The sequence below is a fragment of the Notolepis coatsorum genome (genome assembly GCF_963971535.1).
Source record: "Notolepis coatsorum genome assembly, chromosome: 4".
Lineage (NCBI taxonomy): Eukaryota > Metazoa > Chordata > Actinopteri > Aulopiformes > Paralepididae > Notolepis > Notolepis coatsorum.
In genome coordinates, this window is record NC_140168.1 from 122,943,176 (window position 1) to 122,967,783 (window position 24,608).

General features: G+C 45.3%; 1 protein-coding gene across 1 annotated transcript in view; it reads left to right on the top strand.

Moving 5' to 3' along the window:
* The window catches only part of arrb2b (arrestin, beta 2b), a 259,148-nt gene that overhangs the window by 176,764 nt on the left and 57,776 nt on the right, over positions 1 to 24,608 (top strand). Inside the window, exons 2-3 of the mRNA XM_084312624.1 lie at positions 5,054 to 5,084; positions 6,784 to 6,844. Of these exons, the coding sequence (XP_084168750.1) occupies positions 5,054 to 5,084; positions 6,784 to 6,844 (92 nt within the window). The remainder of the gene's footprint in view (positions 1 to 5,053; positions 5,085 to 6,783; positions 6,845 to 24,608) is intronic.

The following is a 24,608-nucleotide window of genomic DNA, read 5'->3' on the forward strand; positions in this document are numbered from 1 at the left end:
AGAGAGAGAGAGAGAGAGAGAGAGAGAGAGAGAGAGAGAGAGAGAGAGAGAGAGAGAGAGAGTCTGTGATGATCCAGACAGAGAGAGTCTGTGGTCCAGAGAGAGAGAGATGAGTCTGTGGTCCAGACAGAGAGAGAGAGAGAGAGAGAGAGAGAGAGAGAGAGAGAGAGAGAGAGAGAGAGATGGGTCTGTGGTTCAGACAGAGAGAGAGAGAGAGAGAGAGGGAGATAAGCAAGACAGCTAAGATGAGCCCCTAAAGGATATTCAACTTTTAATATAAGAACAAAACAGAAGGAAAAGATAACTTCACAAAGGCAACATGAATATACATAGATCCAAAAAGACAAAGATCAACACTTAAATCCAAAGAGAAGAGGGTCTATACCAGAGAAAACAAAGTAGCAAGGAGCCAATGGCCGACATCAGCTAAATAGGCTAACTGCAAATAGAGTGGCCCGGTACTGACGCTAGCTCGAAAGAACGTTAGCTACGACAGCTAGCCGGCCCGCTTGGCTCAATATAATGTTAGCTACGACAGCTAGCCGGCCCGCTTGGCTCAATATAACGTTAGCTATGACAGCTAGCCGGCCCGATTGGCTCAATATAACGTTAGCTACGATAGCTAGCCGGCCCGCTTGGCTCAACATAACGTCTACGACAGCTAGCCGGCCCGCTAGCTCAACATAACGTTGGCTACGATAGTTAGCCGGCCCGCTAGCTCAACATAACATTAGCTACGATAGCTAGCCGGCCCGCTAGCTCAACATAAGGTTAGCTACGATAGCTAGCCGGCCCGCTGGTCCAACAGAACGTCAGCTACGATAGCTAGCCGGCCCGCTGGCTCCACATAACGTTAGCCAACATAACATTAGCCACGATAGCTAGCCGGCCCGAGAGAGAGAGAGAGATATCTCCACGGCGGGAATAGAATAGAGTGCATTAAAAACTCACAAAACGTCCAAGAGGATGGAGACAACCGCGTGGAGTTGACGAAGTTCATCTGCCGAACGACCGTCCTCTTCATCTTGGCATAACAATGCTGCACGCGCTCTCTCTAGGTTAGCTAACGCTAGTTAGCCTTTAGCTAAGCTACTAGCCGACATGGCTATCCCGACTGAACCACACGTTAGCACTCGATATTATAATGTAGCTAAAGCTAACTAGCTGTCCCTGCCTTTAGCTAAGCCGACATGGCTAGCCTGACTGAACTTTCTAACATGCAACAACTTTCATCTTCAGTCCATCTGCCGAACGACTGTCCTCTTCGTCTTGGCTGGCATAACCTCCAATGCTGCACGCGCGAAATAGTCAGACGCAGCTGACGCACGCCGGCCGACTGTACACATATAACCCCTCCCTTCGTTGAAACCAATAGTATGTCTGCTGCAGAGCCCCAGAGCTCCAATAGTGTATCTGCAGAGCCGCAGAGCCAGGAACAAGTCAGACACATTCTACAAACGTGTCTAATGTGAAATATATAAGCATTATAAGCTAAACTAGATTTTAGGTCTGTGATGAAAAAGGGCCTCGCGGGAAGGGGGGCCTCGCAAAAAAATAAATAATAATAATAATAAATAATTTTTTTTTTTTTTTTTTTTGTGCGAGGCCCTGTGCGACCGCACTGCTCGCACACCCCCTGAGGCGGCCCTGCCTCTGACCATAACCAAACAAATAATTTACCCATTTATCATCAAGTTAAAGCTTAGAGACCTGAGCATAAAATACAGTTTCAAAACAGTCAATTGAATGATGCTTCATTTATTTACAAAGCCACTTAAAACGTAGTCTCAAAAGGGGACAGGTCACTCGCAAGATTGGAGCAAATCTGCCGTACAATGAATGGAAGCGGACATGGCCGGTTAGCCTTCGGGAGAGGTGTTAGTTGGACAATGCCCTAGGCTAACCGGCCATGTCCGCTTCCATTCATTGTGCTAAGCTAGGCTAACGTGCAGCCAGATAGCTTTCTACTGAACGCACAGAGAGGAAACTGGAGAGAGGAAACTTCTCTGGAGAAGAAGATAAGCTAATTTCCCCAAATGTTGGCCTGTTCCTTTAAGATCTTTATACAGTGATATCAGACGTCCACCTTAAGGTCTTCATACAGTGATATCAGACGGTCCACCTTAAGGTCTTCATACAGTGATATCAGATGGTCCACCTTAAGGTCTTCATACAGTGATATCAGACGGTCCACCTTAAGGTCTTCATACAGTGATATCAGACGGTCCACCTTAAGGTCTTCATACAGTGATATCAGACGGTCCACCTTAAGGTCTTCATACAGTGATATCAGACGGTCCACCTTAAGGTCTTCATAGAGTGATATCAGACGGGCCACCTTAAAGGAAAACTCCAACATTTTGGGAAATTAGCTTATTTAACATCTTCCCTGGAGTTAGACAAGAAGATACATACCTTTTTTGTCTCTCTGCATGCACATTAGGCTTAGGGAACGCCCGCACCGTTAGCGTAGCTTAGCTTCATCACTGGAAGTGGGTCAGACTTTACCCTGAAGTTCCCTACAGTCCCCTACAGTCACGAAATACACTCCAAATACAACTCCAAAACGTTCCTGTAAACATGTTGTGACCTGTGTATTTACCATGTGGAGAAATAAAAAATAATTGAATTCAACATTTACGTTTTCTAAGCAAATATACTCGGAACAATTTTTTGCCTAACCACTCCTCTCTGGGCTCAGTGATTTCACGCAACGCAGTGCTACTTTCTAACGTGACGCCAGTGTTTGTTTACATTTTCATTTCATTCAAAGGATCCGAACCGATTGAAGTTTATGGATACCATGACTGTGGTAAGTTTTCATTTATGTTTTTAGATGGAAGGCTGTATTCCATCTGTCTAACGTTAGCGAATATTGTGAGATTGATGAATAGGACATAACGTTGCTGGACTATCGACCTAGTTAGCCCCTTTCCTGACTGCGATGCACGGCTACAGGGTTTGGGCGAGTGAATCCACACTCGTGGTATTATTATAACTCATTTATTGTGTAACGCTAGCCCCTTAAAACTTACCACAGTCATGGTATCCATAAACTTCAATCGGTTCGGATCCTTTGAATGAAATGAAAATGTAAACAAACACTGGCGTCACATTAGAAAGTAGCACTGCGTTGCGTGAAATCACTGCGTCCAGAGAGGAGTGGTTAGGCAAAAAAAAATTCAGAGTATATTTGCTTAGAAAACGTAAATGTCTAATTCAATAATCTTTTATTTCTCCACGTGGTAAATACACAGGTCACAACATGTTTACAGGAACGTTTTGGAGTTGTATTTGGAGTGTATTTCGTGACTGTAGGGGACTGTAGGGAACTTCAGGGTAAAAGTCTGACCCACTTCCAGTGATGAAGCTAAGCTACGCTAACGGTGCGGGCGTTCCCTAAGCCTAATGTGCATGCAGAGAGACAAAAAAGGTATGTATCTTCTTGTCTAACTCCAGGGAAGATGTTAAATAAGCTAATTTCCCAAAATGTTGGAGTTTTCCTTTAAGGTCTTCATAGAGTGATATCAGACGGTCCACCTTAAGGTCTTCATAGAGTGATATCAGACGGTCCACCTTAAGGTCTTCATACAGTGATATCAGACGTCCACCTTAAGGTCTTTATAGAGTGATATCAGACGGTCCACCTTAAGGTCTTCATACAGTGATATCAGACGGTCCACCTTAAGGTCGTCATACAGTGATATCAGACGGTCCACCTTAAGGTCTTTATACAGTGATATCAGACGGTCCACCTTAAGGTCTTCATACAGTGATATCAGACGGTCCACCTTAAGGTCTTTATACAGTGATATCAGACGGTCCACCTTAAGGTCTTCATACAGTGATATCAGACGGTCCACCTTAAGGTCTTCATACAGTGATATCAGACGGTCCACCTTAAGGTCTTCATACAGTGATATCAGACGGTCCACCTTAAGGTCTTCATACAGTGATATCAGACGGTCCACCTTAACACTATGCCGTCCGAGAACGAGTATATACGTGTTTCGAAAAAGAGCGTTGTGGACCAGAGCCACGAGTATATACGTGACGTGTTTTATTCCATATTTATAACGCTTCTTAGGTACCCGATCCACTACCAGCATCTTTTCACATATTTGATTTTCGAAACATGCATTACCGGCCACACCCGCTTAGGGGCGCCATCGCTCCACTGCAGTATCATTATGTGATTTTCTAAAAAAAAATGCAAACTACAGTTCTGTGGGCGGATCATAGTTCCTTGATCCCAGCCGAACATCCTCCATCTTGGATCAGTTTGGCGAGCGTTTTTTTCAGCGTGGAATAATGGGATTTATGATTAGCCAATGTGCATATCGATCTACCAGAATCCGATGACTGGTGAGGAAATGCTGCCGGCGATCACATGGCCTGACGGTAGGATAATATTACCCCAAATTACAGCTGGATTGGACATTGTTTTATAACGTAACGTGATCGGTCAATGAAAATGCTATATTGAACGCACACTGTATTGGTAATCAATAATAGTAATCGGCGTTCCCCGCCGCCCCCATTTCATCCATAGATGCTCTGTAATAGCCCGGATGCTACGCAGTTTGTTTTATTTCATTCGTATATATACAGCAGAAATGGCGTTTGATATAACGGCGCCAACGTTTAGCCTATTATCTAGCTCCCGGGAAAAAAGACGAGACGAAGGCACGCTTTATGCACTCAAGTGACAATGAGAATGGACAGATAGCAATACTATAAATGATATATAAAGCTCTTAGAAAGTACATCGGTTTGTTTACTATCTGCTGTCCTCTGAGGCCTAAATCGCCGGGCCGCGCCGGTCGTCATAGTGTTAAGGTCTTCATAATAGAGTGATATCAGGGGGTTATTTATAGTGGCTCTGCTCCACTGTTAACTCATGTTATGACTGTAATCCTTATTATCCACAGAGAGAGAGAGATAGTGTTGCAAACGATCTGTTTTCAATTACTCACTGTTGCTGAATAATAAAGCGTTCTGGAGGTACCTCACTAAATCCTCTCTCTCTTTCTCTCTCTCTCTCTCCCTCCAGAGTCTTCAAGAAGTCTAGCCCCAACTGCAAGGTATGCACTGTGTGTGCGTGTGCGTGTGCGTGTGTGTGTGTGTGTGTGCACCAAGAGGGAGGTGTGTTATCACGTTCTCCCAGTGGATCTTTTTACCATTCCCCCAAAGAATCCCTCCGTTCTGTCTCTCTCTCTCTCTCTCTCTCTCTCTCTCTCTCTCTCTCTCTCTCTCTCTCTCTCCGTCACTAAATCCACCCTTCTCTCCTAAATCTTTTTCACAATTGAGTTGAATTGTGTTTCTGTCCCGTTGCTGTTGATCTTATCTTTTAATCTCTTCGTTTAATTTTTTTTTTGTTTTTTTTACTCAACCTCTCTCTTCTTAACATTGTTCTGTTGAGTTTTGCTGCATTTAGTTTTTAGTTTATAATTGTATTTTTCTCTGTTTACCATCATTTTTCCAATATCTTGTTTTTTCACTTTTTTTCCATCCTTCCTCTCTCTATCCCCTTTCTTTCTTTCTTTCTTTCTTTCTTTATTTCTTTCTTTCTTTCTTTCTTTCTTTCTTTCTTTCTTTCTTTCTTTCTTTCTTTCTTTCTTTCTTTCTCTGTATCTCTCCATTTTGATTGCTCTTTCTTTTTCTTTCATCCTTTCCCTCTCTCCCTCTCTCTCCCCTCCCTCTCTCCTTCTCCTTCTCCCCTCTCTCTCTCCCACTCTCTCCTTCTCCCTCTCCCCCTCCATCTCCCCCTCTCACTTTCTCTCCCTCTCCCCCTGCCTCTCACCCTCTCACTTTCTCTCTTTCTCCCTCTCCCCCTGCCTCTCACCCTCTCACTTTCTCTCTTTCTCCCGCTCTCCCTCTCTGCCCCCTCTCTCCTTCTCTCTCTCTCTCTCTCTCTCTCTCTCTCTCTCTCTCTCTCTCTCTCTCTCTCTCTCTCTCTCTCTCTCTCTCTCTCTCTCTCTCTCTCTCTGGGATGGAGGGATGTGTTGATGTAGATGATGTGTTCTGTGACGTCACTCCTCCAGGAAGGGTAGTCTACAGGAAGGGAGTGGAGAGACTAGGGGTCAGTGTGTGTGTGTGTGTGTGTGTGTGTGTGTGTGTGTGTGTGTGTGTGTGTGTGTGTGTGTGTGTGTGTGTGTGAGTGGTAGTGAGTTCCACTTCAGTGTGAGAAGGGTGTGTATTTATTCTTGTACTTGTTGTACTTCTTGTTCTCTCTTGTTTATGTGTGTGTGTGTGTGTGTGTGTGTGTGTGTGTGTGTGTGTGTGCGCGCATTGTGTACTGTACTGTACTTATTTTTAATTTTTTTTAAGACAAGCAACGTGTGAGAGCATATGATTTTTGTTTTTATATTGTTTTTGTTGTTATAACTGTGTGTTGTGTACCTTATATGGTTCTATCTCTGTTGTGCACAACTGTGTGTGTGTTTGTGTGTTTGTTTGTGCAAGGATATGATCGTTTTTATAACTTTGTGATCCACATACAATATGGTTCTCCCTCGTACATGTGTGTATGTGTGTGTGTGTGTGTGTGTGTGTGTGTGTGTGTGTGTGTGTGTACATTACGTGTTTGTTTGTGCGAGGATATGATTGTTTTTATAAATGTGTGTGTTCCATATACAATGTATGGTTCTCCCATGTCCGTGTGTGTGTGTGTGTGTGTGCATGTGTGTGTGTGTGTGTGTGTGTGTGTGTGTGTGTGTGTGTGTGTGTGTGTGTGTGTGTGTGTGTGTGTGTGTGTTCTAAACCTCCTCTCCCTCTCTCCAGCTCACAGTCTATTTAGGGAAGAGGGACTTTGTCGACCACCTGGACCACGTAGACCCTGTTGGTGAGTCTATGGCACACACACACGCACGCACACACACACACACACACACACACACACACACACACAGATACACACGCACACACACACACACACACACACACACAGATACACACACCTGGGTCAGATGTATTGAGTAATAGCATTTTAGGCAGGAGGTACGGTAAGGTAATGCAACTAAAACACACACAAGTTAAAGTCATTCCGTGGTAATAGCATGGTGGATAACAGGAAGAGGCCATCATTAGCGATGGAAATTATACATTAACGATGGAAAAAGTACACACACTGACTCGGGCCAATCGAGGTGATGTTGTTGTTTTGAAATACCCACCCACGGGAGTCATTTCCTTCACGTTGCCATGGCAGCACATCATGTTTGGGACATCCTCACTGGGGGGGTGGTGTTGTTGTGTGCGTGTGGGTGTGTATGTGTGCAATATACAGTTGCTGTATAAGTTTGTGGGCCACATTAGAAAAAGCAGGATACATTTACATACAACAAGGTTATTCCAAAATGCTATGTATTCATCATCAACATTTAAAAAATACAGATTATTATTATTATTATTATTATTATTATTGAAAATAAGAACCAGCCTGGTTAAATAAAGGTTAACTAAATAAATAAACTATTATACCCTTTAAAATGCTACTGTTTTGTGAGTGTTTTAAAGTAACTTGAAACTCAACCCTAGCATCAGGTTCCGGTGACGTCATCCAAGTTGCAGCGTGGAAAGAGAGCTCCCGACACGGGAAAGTTATATTTACCTAAAGGATTTAATTGAAACGGCTAACAATTCTCAAAGTTTCATTAAGTGCCAAGGTACAAATACAGAACGACGAAATGCCACCAAAAAAGGAATTCGCCTCCGAGATTGAGGAGATGAGGAAGGCGCTCGAATTCCTAACAGCAGAGATGACCGCTGTCAGTAAACAGTTGAAAACCATCATGGGATTAATGGAGGAGGTGAGAGCCCTCAAAGCCCAGAATATAGAGAAGGACAAGAAAATTGAGGTGCTGGAAAACCGGGTTTGTGACCTCGAACAATACTCGAGGATAAATGACATTATTATATCAGGTTTGGATGTTAAACCGGGTCTTACTCCCGCGCACTACAAGGAAATGGAGGTGAGGAGGAGACGACTACCGACCAGGACTCCAATTCAGTGGAGCGACAGGTGGCTGATTATTTCCAGACTCGTGGGATCAATCTGGACACCAACAACCTGGAGGCATGCCATCTTCTTCCCCGAAGAGTTAAAACGGACAAACCAGCTGTGATCTTAAGGTTCACGAACAGAAAATTCAAAACGGCACTACTAAAACAAGGAAAAGAGCTAAAAGGAACAAATGTGTACTTGAACGAACACCTGACAAAGAGGAACGGAGATATCGCCCCCAAAGCCAGAAAACTCAGATACGAGAAGAAGATCGACTCAACGTGGACATCCAACTGCAAAATATTCATCAAATTAAACGGAACCCCAGAGCAAGCAACGGTTCTAGTCATCAGAAGCATCGAGGAGCTGGACAAGTAACAGTGACAGCCTATCAACAAACAATGGTGAGACCTACATTTTCTCATCTACAAATGAAAATTATGCATCCATTGAGAGTCAATTATTCCATACATATGATGTTAACAATGTCCATCATGCTTGCTAACATTATTTTATGCGGGACTATGAAGAACATTCCGGACTGGTTGACCGTGGAATTGAGTTGCCAAGTATGTCTGTCTTTGACAGGGGAGAATAATGAACTAGGCCTATTTACGAGCAGCCACTGGGAAAATGAAAATTGGGAAACTTGGACTTGGTCAATAGATGCAATTGAACATTTGCTGTGGAACCCGAGATTCTGTTTTCCCCCAGCCCTGCACAATGGTGCGATCCCTGTTGAGGACCCTGCTGCGATTGAATATTTATATGACTCATTTGATTTATTAGGACAACGTTGTCTACTAACTAGTATGGATGGGTGTGATTCTGTTACACATTCTGTGTGCTTAAACCTTGAACAGTTAAAATGCATGATCTAAACAGAGACATTGACCCAGAGAGGAATTTCTTTAATAATGTGACTAGTAATTGCTGCTACTACACCGATGACCAGTTCAAGGAAAAATTCCAACTTGAACACAACATATCGATCATACATTTCAATAGCAGGAGTTTATATGCTAATTTTAATAAGATTAAAGATTATATTGAACAGTTCACCAAACCATTCAGCATAATTGCAATATCGGAAACCTGGATCAACATGGAGAAAGGGGTGGATTTTGAGTTGGAGGGATATAATTTTAACTACATGAATAGAGTAAATAAAAAGGGAGGGGGAGTAGGACTATATGTAGACAGAAGGTTAAAGTTCAAGATAGTTGAAAGTATGACGATGGTAATTGACGATTTATGTGAATGTATTGCTATTGAAATTGACATGGGAAAAAGGAAGAACATCATTGTCAGTTGCATTTACAGAGCTCCCAGCTCTAGCATAGAAAGATTCAGAGAAACGATGGAAGGTATGACTACAAACTCTGACCAGAAGGTTACTTTTATCTGTGGTGATTATAATATAGATTTTTTAAATCCTAACAAACTATCATTGATAGAAGAATTTAAGGATGCAATGTATAGTAGGAGTCTATATCCTATTATTACAAAACCGAGTAGAATCACATGTCACTCAGCAACATTAATAGATAATATACTTACTAATAATTTAATAGATAATATAGAGAGTGGACTATTAATAAACGACATTAGTGACCATTTACCGGTGTTTGTAGTCTATCATTGTGATGTTAAAGTGGTTGATAGTAAAGTAAACATGCAAAGGAGATTAAGAACGGAGGACACTTTAAATAGGTTCAGAAAAGAACTATTATCACAGGATTGGAGAAATGTATATGAATTAATAGATGTGGATTCTGCTCATGATTATTTTCTGAATATGTTCCTGCTGCTATATGACAGAAGCTGTCCAATGCAGCAAAGTAGAACAAATGCAAACAAATCTGACAAACCCTGGATTACGAGAGGTCTGTTGAATGCTTGCAAAAAAAGAACACCTTATATAGATAATTTATAAAGCTAGAAATAAAGAGAACGAAATTAAGTATAAACTATACAAAAATAAACTAACTGATATTGTTAGAAAATGTAAGAGAGTACTATAATAATGTATTAGAAAAAAATTAAAATAACATAAAGGGAACATGGAATATATTAAACTCAATTATAAGAAATAAAGCAACTAGTTCTGGCTTTCCAGATTAATTTATAGATGAGGGAAAGTCAGTAAGTAATAAAAATGAGGTGGCAGAAGGATTCAACAGGTTCTTTGTGAATGTGGGGCCTAAATTGGCAGAGGAGATAACCCCGCCACAAGGGGGAGGTGTTTCTAATTATTTTGAAGAAAGGAACCCAAGTACTATTGTAACTGAGGGGTTACAAAACCCTGACTGTATTAAAGATTGTGATAGATTAAACCACTACTACATATTATTATTACTTGCCAGACAGTACAGTTAAATATGGCAGACACTCAATAGACGGCACAGTGACAAAGAGATAACGTTTACAGTATTTTATTATCAATGTCAAATATACAACTGAGAATTATTTGGCCGCTCTTTTATGGCGAATGATATTAGAATGTCAGAGTATCAAAGTCAGTGGGAATGAATAATTCCTAGGTTAATAATACTCGACCGGAACGCTGCATGGCGTGAGATGGCGATATAGGGGGCAAACGAGGGTATAGCTGGAGACTGGTGATTTCCCCCACAGAGTGGTAAGCTCCAGAGGATTGAAGAATAGACGGATACTCCGGCTGGTCACTGGAGAAAGGGGGTCTCATACGGATCCGGTCCTTGTAATCCAAGTGCTCGATAGCAGGGTAATAGCTCTTAATCCAATGCCCGACGGCAGTGATGATAGCTAGCTAGCTTCGTCCTCGAAGCTAGCCCGATGCAGATCTTCAGGGTAGTTAAATCCAAACGACAATGGTATTAACAATGCTCTTCTCCACGGTACTACGTTTACACAATTCACTATAATCCACCAACAATGGTTCTACAATATCAAGGTCGTATCTAAGGAGCTACTAGTTATCCGTAACGATACACCGCGGGTAGGTTCCACTGCTCACATGTCCAATAGTTCTGCTGTTAGGTTCACCTCGTGTTCTGATACTAATTTTTGTTAAGTCCACACACACTTGCTAAGGTTCACACTAGTTACTAGGTTCACGCTTCACTTCACATTAGGTTAGGTCGAACTGCACACTACATTAGGTTCACACTTCACTCTGCTACTAGATGAACTGCTGCTGCTTGCGCCTTCCACAATATATATACTTAGAGTGCTTTCTAGGGCGCAACCGAATCTCTTGTCCGGAATCAATGCGCTGGCCAAGGGCATGTCTCAACTTGTCCGAACTCGTCTTTGAACTTGTCTGGGGGGCGCGACTGTTGGCGCCGCCAGTGTCAAGGGCGTTGTCCAATGAGGAAAGCGAATAATGCTATGATTCAAACGGAGGCTTAAAGGGATATAGCTTATATATATAAATAATATACAAGTTATATAAAATAATAAAACGTAGATTCTCAGTGTTAATCTGGCCCTTCAGAACAGCCGCCTCCTAATTAGTCCGCACCTAATTAGTAAATAAAGGGGCACAGATTAATATTAGTGTCCAGTCAACTTCTCCATACTTTGTTATGAGGAGTTGGAACAATCTACAAAGTCAGTGGGTCATGGTCGTCGTCAGGGGAGTCAGGGATCTCCGGCAGCTCTATCAACTTAGCCACAGGTCGGGTGTAAGTCCGCCCTTGGACGATGACTTCTGCCGCTCTGACCTTCCCATCGGAACCAGTAATCACTCTGCTCACACGGCCGGCCGGCCACGTAGCTCGGGGTAGTGACTGGTCTATTATCATGACGACTGTGTCCACCTTCAGGTTGTCCCTGTCTTTTACCCACTTCTGACGGGCTTGAAGGGATGGTAGATAGTGTAGGAGGAAGCGGGCCCAAAACTGGTCGGCCAATACTTGGCTGTGTCTCCACATTCTCCGGCCGTTCATCTCATCTTGTCTGTACACCACCTGCGGAAGGGCAGGGTCCAGCCGCACCATCAAGAGGTAGTTTGGGGTGACGGGGTCGACGTCTGCTACGTCACTTGAGACGTAACCGAGGGGCTTAGAGTTCAAGACGCCCTCGATCTCCGTGAGGACTGTCATCAGGACTTCCTCAACCACGGTCTGGGCCCCAAGTACGGTGTACATATTGCACTTTGCACTTTTATTGCACTTTGCACTTTGCACTTTGCACTGTACTGTACTCTACCTCTTTTCTAGTGTATTTTATTGCATTGTATGTGTTTTTTATCATGTTGTGAAGCACTTTGGTTTGGCTGTTAGTCATTTGTAAACGTGCTATACAAATAAAACTGACTTGACTTGACTTGACTTGACTTGACATAGCAGTCTTTATGGAACGGACCTCTCTCTCCCAGGTTCCCCCGAAATGAGGGGCGTTCGGGGGGTTGAACTGGAATGTGATCTGAGCGGGAGCGAGGCGGGTCTTGAGTTCTTCACCCATAGCCAGGAAGCTCTCTCTCAGTTCTGTGTCTCCTCCTCTGAAGTTTGTCCCTTGGTCGGACAACAACACTGATGGGGTTCCTCTCCGGGCTTGGAATCTCCGGAAGGACATGAGGAATGAATCCGTACTCATGGTCTGGAGGATTTCAATATGAACAGCTCGGGTGGTCATGCACTTGTACACAATGCCCCACCTCTTCTCTGTCCCTCTTCCTTTCTTGACGTTGAATGGGCCGAAGCAGTCCACGCCCGTGGAGTGGAAGGCCCGCTCGCCGAGTCGGAGGCGGCAGGGAGGCCGGTCGGCCATCATCGGGATACTAGGCTGTGCTCTCCACTTGCGACAGGTTGAGCAAGTCCGTTGGAAGCGACGTACAGCTTCTCTCCCTTGGAGTATCCAGAAGCGTCGTCGGATCTCAGCGAAGACTCTCTCGGCCCCCGCGTGGTGCACCACCTCGTCGTACTTCTGGATGATCAGCTCGGTTATCTTGTGTCAGCTGTTGAGGACGATGGGATGCTTAGCATCGTCAGTCACGTCCGGGGCCCGTCTCAATCGACCGCCCACCCTGATGAGATGCTGGGCGGCGAGCTCTGGGGCCAAGGTGAGGAGTCGACTGTCTGAGGGGACTGGCTTTTCCCCTGTCAGGCAGTCTAGTTCTTCTGGGAATGAGTCTCTTTGGGCTCTCCTTAGCAGAAGGAGTTCGGCTTCTTTGTAGTTCGATGCGTCGAGGTCTGTGGTGGGGGGAGTCTCAGGGTGGTGCCATAAGAATGTCCTTTTCTGAGCACTCTCAAGAGTTAAGCAGTCGACTAGGTTTGGGTCCGTTGGAGCCGGGGCGTGCGTCAGCCCGTAGAACATAGACTTCTTGATCTCTGACTCATCTTGACTCGCCTCCCGTGGTGTGGGGGTAGGCCACTTCTCCTCCGGGAGTTTGAGGAACTCAGGACCACCGTCACTGTAAGGGTTAGGACGTGTGAGGTCGTCTAAGGACATCCCCCGTGTGATGACATCCACTGGGTTCTGCTTGGTGTCAACGTATCTCCAACATGCTGCTCCTACCAGGTCTTGGATCTCGGTGACTCGGACTCCGACGAAAACCTTGTACCGACAGGAGTCGGACTGGATCCAGGTGAGCACAGTCATAGAGTCTGACCACAGGATGGTCTCACGCACCGTTATGGTGAGTTCACTTTGTATCATCGTGGCGAGTTGCGCGCCTACCAGAGCTGCGCAGAGCTCTAGTCGCGGGATCGACTGCTGCTTGCGGGGAGCTATCCTCGAGCGGGCCAGGACGAAGGCTACGTGTACTTCTCCTCCCTCTTCTCGGGCTCTCAGGTAAGCCACCGATCCGTACGCCACTTCGGAGGCGTCACTGAAGACGTGCAGGTCTATCTGACACGTCTCCAGCCGCACTGTAGGGGGGAAGTAACTCCGTTGGATAGTCACCTCTTGGAGTGAGTCGAGTTCTCCTTCCCATTCTCTCCAGGTGGAAGCCAGGTGCTCGGGTATGGGGTCGTCCCAGCCCTGCTCCTTGTCCCACAGTTCTCGCACCAGCATCTTCGCCCGAGTGGTGTAAGGTAGGATACACCCCATTGGGTCGTATTGGCTGGCGAGTGTTCGGTACACACTCCGCCGAGTGGTCGGTAGAGTCTTGGACCTTCCCTGATCCGTGGTCAGGGGTGTGTGTTTATAATGGAGCGAGTCTGTTTTGAAACACCAGACGAGGCCCAATGTCATTTCCTGCGCTTCACCTGGGGTGGTCGCCATCCAGGTCTCGCTGCTTGCTGCCTTTGTCTCTGGGGGGAGGCTGCGGAGGACTTGAGGGTCACTGCTGGCCCATTGCCTGAGGTCGAATCCACCTTTGGCCAGTGAGGCTCGTAGCTTCAGTAGGATGCTCTCGGCTTCTTCTGGCGTAGATACGCTCTGTAGGCAGTTGTCCACCTAGAAACTCTTTTCCACGCTGTGTCTGACCTCCTCCTCGGCTCCGGGGTCTTCGGCCACGTGCTTCTGTAGCGCGAACGTGGCGCAGCACGGGCTGCAGATGGTGCCGAATGGGAGTACCTCCCATTGGTAGATCGAGGGTTGTTCATCGTCGAGCCTCTCTCTCCACAGGAACCGCAGCAGGGGCTTGTCTTCCTCAATCAGTCGCACTTGTAGGAACATTCCCTTGATGTCGCCGCTGATGGCCACTTTGTCCTGGCGGAAACGTAGCAGTACGCCGAGGAGGGAGGGGCCGAGTGTCGGGCCGGGCAGGAGCAAGTTATTCAGGTTCTGTAGTCCAATCTGATAACTGCAGTTGAATACGATGCGGTTCTTGCCGTTGTGGTGAACCTTCTGGTGGGGCACGTACCAGGACTCAGTCGTCTGGTCTGCCTCGTGGTCGTCGATTTTCTTTATATGGCCAGCCGTGATCAGCTTTTCGATCTCGGCGCGATATATCGTTGCTTGAGGGGGGTCTTTGGCGAGACGCCGCTCGGTGTTCTGTAGATAGCGTTGTGTCACTTCCTTTGATGCGTGCAGGGTGGGCATCCCTTCCCGCCTCAAGAGTGGAGTCGCGTATCGTAGCACTCCGTCGACCTCGACCCTCTTACTCTTCTGCTCGAGAAGAGCTATGGCGTACTTGTCCTCCTTGGAGCAAACCAGTTTACGTTCGTTCTTGAATGGCAGCGAGGCGAATGTCCATAGTCTCGCAACGTGCTGCAAGAGGGTAGTGTCTTGGTCGCTCACCTTGGTGTAAAGGCAGCGTGTGGACGTTGGTCGGTTGGAAGGCCCGGAGAGAGGACCTTGGAGCGTCCAGCCCAGTCTGGTCTTAACCGCGGCTGGGCAGCCTCTGGGTCCGATGTGGACCGCGTCCGTTGGGACGATGAGGTCTGCGTGGTCGGAGCCTATGAGCAGGGTCGGTGTGGCGCCGTCGATGAGCGGTATGGGCAGTCGGCGTAGGTGTGCGTACTTCTCCATCAGCTGTGGGATGGGGTAGTCATAGCGTGACAGACCTATGTCGTGGCTTGTGAACGCCTTGTTAATGCTGTACCGCTTCTCGGGCTGCTCGATCGCTGCTATGGTGAACGAGACGTTTTCACCCTTTATTGTCTTTAAGTCTCGACGAATGGTACGGATTGTCATTGTTTCCTCTGCACCCCGCAGGCCCAACTGGGTCGCGGCGGAAGCGAGGAGGAGAGTCTTCTCCGACCTGTCGTCGAGGACGGCGTAGGTGTCGAGTACCTTGTCCCCGTAGCTGAGGAGCACTCGGACCACCTTGAGGAGCACTCGGGAGCTCCCGCTCTTCGCAGGGTCTATGTAGAGTACTTCTGCTCTCGAGCTGCTTTGTGGGGCGGGTCTCCGTTTGTTGCTCTCGTGTAGGACTTCTAGGTGGGCGCCGTCACACTTGCCGCACCTTTTCTTGAGGCGGCACTCAGCTGCCATGTGGCTGCGCACGCAGCAGAAGCAGCGGCGGTTCGCTTTAATCCACTGACTCACGTCTTCGGCGGTCAACTTCTTAAATGCGTCGCATTGGGACAGCCAGTGTTCGTTGTCGCAATATTGGCATGCGATCTTCCATTTTCCCTTAGCGGGGGGGGGGGGGTTATGGCTCTTTTGTCGCAGCACCGACTCGGCCTGGTGCATCACGGTGACGGGCCTGCTGTTGTCTTTAAACCTTCTCGGTCCATCTTTAGGGTTAGAGCCGCCCCACACGAAGGTGTCGATCCGTAGGCTGCTGACCTCTCTGGCTAGGAAGTCAGCAAGGTCTAGGAGTGATTGTTCTGGGCCGTGGGGGTCACGGTGATCTCTTTGCCGCCGAAAACGTTCTTGGCGGGCTGGGGGGAGCTTCTCTAATATCCGCTCCACGTTGGAGTTGGCGTACAACTCGTACATCCCCTTCTCTCTTTGTGACCCGAGCATCCCTACCAGGGATTGTACTTTAATGGATAGGTCATCCAGGGCGCGATTGTCTTTAGCTGGGGGGAGACGTTCAATCTCCCGTATCTCTTGAATGACATAGTCCCATGTACGTCCGTAACGCGCGTCGAGGGCCACCAGGGCATCAGAGTAGGGAGTCTTTGAGTTAGAGTATGCCAGCGCTATGTTGTGCGCTCTGGGTACTTTGAGGTGCTTGAGGAGGATGGCATATTTGTAGGACTCGTCCTGTACTCCGGACATAATGGTCTCTAAACACATGCGCAGTTCGGTATACTGCGCTCTGTCTTCACGCGTAAAGTCTGGGAATGTGGGTGTCCCAATGTAAGATGCCATGGATGGCTGTGACACTGATGCGCGTAGGGGGAGAGGCCTCCTTGGCGAGTCTCCCCGTACGTGGGGTCGTGGGTTCGTGCTGGGTGGGAACCAGAGGCCGGGCCCCCAGGTACTGCTCCTCGGTGCTGACTGTTGATTAAACTCACCCCTGGGACGGGTTGGGGGTTCGTAACGCAGCGTGTCGGGGCTGAGATCGGGGCTGTACTGGTCCGAGATGGGTTCGTGCGTGTGGGCTTTATGTCCTCCCTCGTCCTCCGCTAGGCTTTGTAGTCGCTTGGTTAGTTTCTCGGCGACGTAAGCAGGTTCTTCCCGTTGGCTGGGTCCCGTATAGATTGGTCGTGGAGGGGAAGGTGCCCTCGACCCTTGTCGTGATGATCTCCGGGAGCTCCGGGTGGAGGAGTGGGGAGTCGCCCTCTGGAGCGCTTGCTCCATCATCTGCGCCTGCAGACGGTCTCGTTCCGCCTCGCGCTGTGCATTGGCGGCGTCGCGCTGTGCATTGGCGCGGTCTCGCTCCATGGTTTCTTCAGCCTGGAGGCGCCTCTCTTCCAGTCTGATATGTTCGCGCTCGCTCTCTCGTTGCGCTTGGAGACGTTCTCTCTCCGTTGAAGCGGTCAGCGTGGCGATCAAGACTTGCGCTAGCCTCTGGTCGTCCTCGCTTGGGGATGACGCTGATGATGGTGATCTGGAGTTGACAGGGCTTGGCGTTGACCTGTTCTCTTTACGCGCTCCGAGGTCCATCTCGGGGGCGCTGTTTCTTATCTTCTCCCGCGCTCCGAGGTCCATCTCGGAGGCGCGGTACTCCTTTCTTTGGTGCGCGCCGAGGTCCATCTCGGGGGGCGCGCTCTTTATCCTCTTGCGCTCCGAGGTCCATCTCGGGGGCGCGTTCTGTACCTTCTTGCGCTCCGAGGTCCATCTCGGAGGCGCGGTCTTTATCTTCTGGCGCTCCGAGGTCCATCTCGGTGGCGCGGTGGTCGTTGGGCATAGTCAAGTCATGTCCCGCTTGTCCCCCCCCTTGAGCTAAGTCAGTTTAGCTTAAACCAGCTTGGGTCTCTACTAGTGGGGCCGACAGGTCGATAAGGTTGGGCATGCTTAAGCTATTAATTTTATCCGTGCTTAACGTCTTTTTAGATAAGCTAGGAGGTAGAACTACAGCGTTGTCCTCCAAGTGTGGAGGGGGCTGACGCTGGCGCCTAGGGCGCTCTAGTTTGGGAGAGCCGTTTGGAGAGTGTCCGCCGCTGGCCATATTATTATTAATATGATTAGTATTACTGATACCCTCCGGCTCGAAGGACCAATTGTAACTGAGGGGTTACAAAACCCTGACTGTATTAAAGATTGTGATAGATTAAACCACTACTACATATTATTATTACTTGCCAGACAGTACAGTTAAATATGGCAGACACTCAATAGACGGCACGGTGACAAAGAGATAACGTTTACAGTATTTTATTATCAATGTCAAATATACAACTGAGAATTATTTGGCCACTCTTTTATGGCGAATGATATTAGAATGTCAGAGTATCAAAGTCAGTGGGAATGAATAATTCCTAGGCTAAGGATACTAGACCGGAACGCTGCATGGCGTGAGATGGCGATATAGGGGGCAAACGAGGGTATAGCTGGAGACTGGTGATTTCCCCCACGGAGTGGTAAGCTCCAGAGGATTGAAGAATAGACGGATACTCCGGCTGGTCACTGGAGAAAGGGGGTCTCATACGGATCCGGTCCTTGTAATCCAAGTGCTCGATAGCAGGGTAATAGCTCTTAATCCAATGCCCGACGGCAGTGATGATAGCTAGCTAGCTTTGTCCTCGAAGCTAGCCCGATGCAGATCTTCAGGGTAGTTAAATCCAAACGACAATGGTATTAACGATGCTCTTCTCCACGGTACTACGTTTACACAATTCACTATAATCCACCAACAATGGTTCTACAATATCAAGGTCGTATCTAAGGAGCTAATAGTTCTGCTGCTAGGTTCACCTTGTGTTCTGATACTAATTACGTTAAGTCCACACACACTTGCTAACGTTCACACTAGTTACTAGGTTCACGCTTCACTTCACGTTAGGTTAGGTCGAACTGCACACTACATTAGGTTCACACTTCACTCTGCTACTAGACGAACTGCTGCTGCTTGCGCCTTCCACAATATATATACTTAGAGTGCTTTCTAGGGCGCAACCGAATCTCTTGTCCGGAATCAATGTGCTGGCCAAGGGCATGTCTCAACTTGTCCGAACTCGTCTTTGAACTTGTCTGGGGGGCGCGACTGTTGGCGCCGCCAGTGTCAAGGGCGTTGTCCAATGAGGAAAGCGAATAATGCTATGATTCAAACGGAGGCTTAAAGGGATATAGCTTATATATATAAATAATATACAAGTTATATAAAATAATAAAACGTAGATTCTCAGTGTTAATCTGGCCCTTCAGAACAACTATCTTCTTGAGAAAAACGGATAAAATGAAATTATGGATACTGTGAACAATTTTAAGAATAAAATATCAACAGATTGGAACGGCATTGACATGACCTTAATTAAGCAAGTAATAATAGCCATAGCAGACCCTTTAGTGCATATTTGTAACCTCTCATTCAAACTGGGTGCCTTCCCCACCAAAATGAAAACTGCAAAAGTGATACCGATCTTCAAAGCCGCTGAGAAAAATCTATTCACCAATTACAGGCCGGTTTCTCTCCTTTCCCAGTTCTCAAAGATAATGGAAAAGGTATTTGCAGCACGATTGGACAGTTTCATTGATAAACACGCATTACTTATAGACAGTCAATATGGATTTAGATCGAATCATTCAACGGCATTGGCACTAATGGACCTAGTAGAAGAACTGACAAGCATAATTGATAATAAGAAGTTTGCAATAGGGGTCTTCATAGATCTGAAGAAGGCGTTTGACACTATAAATCATGATATTCTGCTACTAAAATTGGAAAGGTATGGGATCAGAGGAGTAGGGCTCAATTGGTTAAAGAGTTACTTAGAACAAAGACAACAGTTTGTGCAGTTGGGGGAGTACAGGTCCACTCAGTCAAACATAATCTGTGGTGTGCCGCAAGGGTCAATTCTGGGCCCGAAACTATTCATACTGTATATAAATGATATAGGTAATGCGTCTAAAATATTGAAAAATGTCATTTTTGCTGACGATACAAATGTCTTCTGTGAGGGAGAGAACCTCCAAATGCTTTTAAAGAATGTCGCAGCTGAGCTAACCAAGCTGAAAGTGTGGTTTGATGTAAATAAATTATCATTAAATATAAAAATTAAAAAAAACTAATTCATGATATTTGGTAAACGTGATATACAAGTAAATACACCGGTGGAACTAATGATTGATAGTATTAAACTGGAGAGGGTATTTGAGAATACATTTCTGGGTGTGATAATAGACCACAAACTCAACTGGAAACCTCATATCAAATATGTCAGGACTAAATTGGCACGGAGTGTTGGTGTTCTATGCAAGATAAAACACATTCTAAACCAAAAAACACTGTATACACTGTACTGTACACTCTTCCTATATATGAGCTACTGTGCGGAGGTGTGGGGTAATACCTACAAAAGCACTCTACAGCCAATATGCACCATGCAAAAAAAAGCAATAAGAATAATCAACAATGTAGGATATTATGAACACACCAATAACTTATTTATAAAGCTACAAGCATTGAAATGTATGGACCTAGTGGATTACAAAACTGCCCTCATTGTATGCAAAGCGAGATATAAACTAATCCCAGGCAACATTCAAAAATGGTTCAGAGACATGGAAGGAGAATATAACTTAAGAGGGAGAGGGAATCTTAAACAACCAATGGTAAACACCACGCTGAAAAGCATGTGCATATCGGTGTGTGGAGTGAAGTTGTGGAATAATTTACCCGAATACATCAAACAGAGTAAACATGTGGCACAATTTAAAAAGCAGCTAAAAAATACACATTGGAAAAATACAGAAATGAGTATTGAGGATAAACAAAGTTATGTTATATTGTGTATGTAGTGCTGTACTATATTCACTGCTGTCAAGTGAATCAAGTTTTTTTTTCTTGTAATCTTTTAATATAAGTAAAAGTATATTCTATATTGTAATACACTAAATTATGTTATATCTAGTCAAATTAATGGAAGAACAAATATAAATGTAAGGGGGTAGGGATCAATAAGCTTAGCTTCCCTCTACTCCTTTTTTGGACATGTCTGCTAACCAAACACATTGCTCTTGACCTTTTGTTTATAATTCCTTATTTTTTTTCTTTTTTTAATGTTTTTCTTTAATTTTTTTTTTAATTTGTTGCTATGATTGTTTGGTTCGACGGAACCAGATATCATGAGTTGTTTGGAGAAATATGGAGAATAACATGTCCAAAAATAAACTTTTTTCATTAATTCATTCATTCATTCATTCATTCATTCATTCAACTTCAATAATATTATGTAATGGTCTGTTTTTGTATCAAAACCACTTATTTCTTTTATTTAAGATTACTAACTGCCTTTGGTGCTATGCTAATTCCATTGTACTTGTTGCATATGGAAAATAAATTCAGATTCAGATCTGAATCTGAATATAAGGCTGCATGTCTGTTCAGCGCCGGCATTTCATTGTAAATCATACACCACTATGTGTTTGTTGCTGACAGCTCTGTGAACTCTGAGCATGTGTTTTACACTCAAGCAAGCGCTACACATTTAAAAACATTTGAGCAAAATAGCACCGTGCTTCTCATGGGTTTTCAGTGTCACCTGGCAACAACAGCAGCCATGACCAGCGAGCTTCAAGCTTAATGTTTAGCGCTGCTAGCTAAACAAGAAACACAGCCGCCATGGCCAGCGAGCTTCAAGCATAATGCGCTGCTAGCTAAACAAGAAACACAACCGCCATGACCAGCGAGCTTCAAGCATAATGTTTAGTGCTGCTAGCTAAACAAGAAACACAGCCGCCATGGCCAGCGAGCTTCAAGCATAATGCGCTGCTAGCTAAACAAGAAACACAACCGCCATGACCAGCGAGCTTCAAGCATAATGTTTAGCGCTGCTAGCTAAACAAGAAACACAGCCGCCATGACCAGCGAGCTTCAAGCATAATGTTTAGCGCTGCTAGCTAAACAAGAAACACAGCCGCCATGACCAGCGAGCTTCAAGCATAATGTTTAGCTCTGCTAGCTAAACAAGAAACACAACCGTCATGACCAGCGAACTTCAAGCATAAGGTTTAGCGCTGCTAGCTACACAAGAAACACAACCGTCATGACCAGCGAACTTCAAGCATAAGGTTTAGTGCTGCTAGCTACACAAGAAACACAACCACCGGGGAGCTCCAGTAGCTCACCGCGTATCTCGGCGCTATTGCGGCGTCGGGGACAACCGTGCGCGTCACGGATCTGGGGTACACGAGTTCGACTCCCGGACTCGCCGTATTTTCTCAGAGTGTCTTTCCCCCGATCTATATCCTATTCAACCTGTTTCTGTCGGTCATGCCTGACCAGAAAAAGAATAAACGCTAAAAAGAACCAGCTGACTGGTCAAAGTAAAAAAAAAAAAAAAAAAAACACAACCACCATGACCAGCGAGCTTCAAGCATAATGTTTAGCGCTGCTAGCTAAACAAGAAACACAGCCGTCCAGTGGATGTAGGGAATAAGCCATTCTTGGTGCCACCTGCTACCGTGGGAGGATAATGTTCCATGCCGATTGGCTAGGGAGCGTTGGTGGAAAAGTACAGTTGCTAAATCTACAATCAGACTGATGTTTCTATCAGGTGGACAACACTGAGAAATACAGTTGCTAAATCTACAATCAGACTGATGTTTCTATCAGGTGGACAACACTGAGAAATACAGTTGCTAAATCTACAATCAGACTGATGTTTCTATCAGGTGGACAACACTGAGAAATACAGTTGCTATATCTTCAATCAGTCTGATGTTTATTTCAGGTGGACATATCTGAAAATGCAGGCCACATTTTTGTCCCAAAAAGAGATATCCAGCATCCAGCTTTTTAAATAATTGAGTAACACATTTCAGTGAATTGATGTACACATCAATGTACACATGTAACACATCTAACACATGTATGTATAAGGATGGAAACCCTTCAATTTGTGCAATTTCAGGTGAAGACGATGATACATAATACAATAAGCCATGATTATGTTATGCCATGAAACATAATAATTTTTTTTTTTAATAAATAATAATAATAACAGTTTAACATTATAATGAGGGCTTCCCTGCTTTCTAAGTGTGTGTGTGTGTGTGTGTGTGTGTGTGTGTGTGTGTGTGTGTGTGTAAACCCATGGTAATTTTGCTGCCTTGCTGCACACTGCCCCGCCCAACCTGTGATGTCAGAGTGCCTCTACTACTACTACCGCAGTCTGTCTTGGGGGGGGGGGGGGGGGGGGGTGGTAAGGGGTACTCTGACATCACTATTGGGGTGGGGCAGAGTATGCAGCATGGTGAAAATATTAACCACTAGAGTAGAGGGCAGCTAAATGACCATAGGTGTAGTTACTCTTTGAAGTCTCCTTTATAGTCTCATTCATCCGCTTATTAACCACCTTCACTTAGGCTACGTTCACACTGTAAGCCTTATATATATATATATATATATATATATATATATATATATATATATATATATATATATATATATATATTAGTGCTCAATTCTGATTTATTGCTAAAATCAGATTTTCTGTAATTTTTTTGGCTGTTATTATTGTTTAAATGTGACCAATATCAGATTCCAGTCAGTGTGAACTGGACTCCTGAACTATAAATAAACAATAATGAAGAAATATGGAGGAAACTGAAGTCACAGTTTATGGTTTAGTTGATGTGCAATGGAGGCCAGCTAATTCGTGAGCAGTTAATAATTATAATAATAATGGGGGGCGAGGAGGAGATGTGCTTTCAAACACAGACCGGTTGTGATACATTCCCTCAAGTTTTGCTTGGCCTCCCTAAAACAAGCCAGAGTCACGCCCCTCATAAAAAAACCATCCCTGAACCCTACCGTCATAGGCAACTACCGTCCTGTCTCTCTTCTCTCCTTCCTTTCTAAAACACTTGAACGTGCTGTATCCAACCAACTTACTGCTTATCTCTTACAGAATGACCTCCTAGACCAGGGGTCAGGAACCTTTTTGACTGGGAGAGCCATAAAAGCCAAATATTTCTAAATATATTTCATTGAGAGCCATATAGTATTTTTAACGTATAATAAATTAAATATGTCTTACTTTTAATGCGACTTCTGGTGCTGCATGGTTTTGCTGATGGCCTTGTAATCTGGTTCATACGTGGTGAGGTTGAGCTTCATGCAGGCGCTGAGGCTTCCATCAGTTAAACGTGAGCGTAGGTTGGTCTTAATGTTCCTCATATGCGAGAATGACTGCCCACATGCATATGTAGAGCCAAACATGGTCAATACGGCAATACTCACGCTGCATTGTGTGGTATGTCACAGGAAGCTTGTTCCAAGTTTTAAGAATCAGCTGGTCTTCAGGTTGAAGATTTTTTATTTCTGTCCACTTGTGTTCCCTCGCCAGCTCTGCTCGCTATATCTTCAGCTACAGATACTATTAGCTGTATCTTCAAAACTAATTTCTGTTTACTTTAAAATGACACAGTATTATTAAGAAATATCACAAAAAAATAATTTTTTTTTTTTTTTTTTTTTTTTACTCAAAGATTTTTGGGAGCCATATGCTGTCACCAGAAGAGCCATATATGGCTTGCGAGCCATAGGTTCCCGACCCCTGTCCTAGACCCTAATCAGTCAGGCTTCAGGACTGGTCACTCCACAGAGACAGCCCTCATTGCGGTCACAGAGGCACTTCACTTAGCAAAAGCGAAAGGCCTCTCCTCTGTCCTG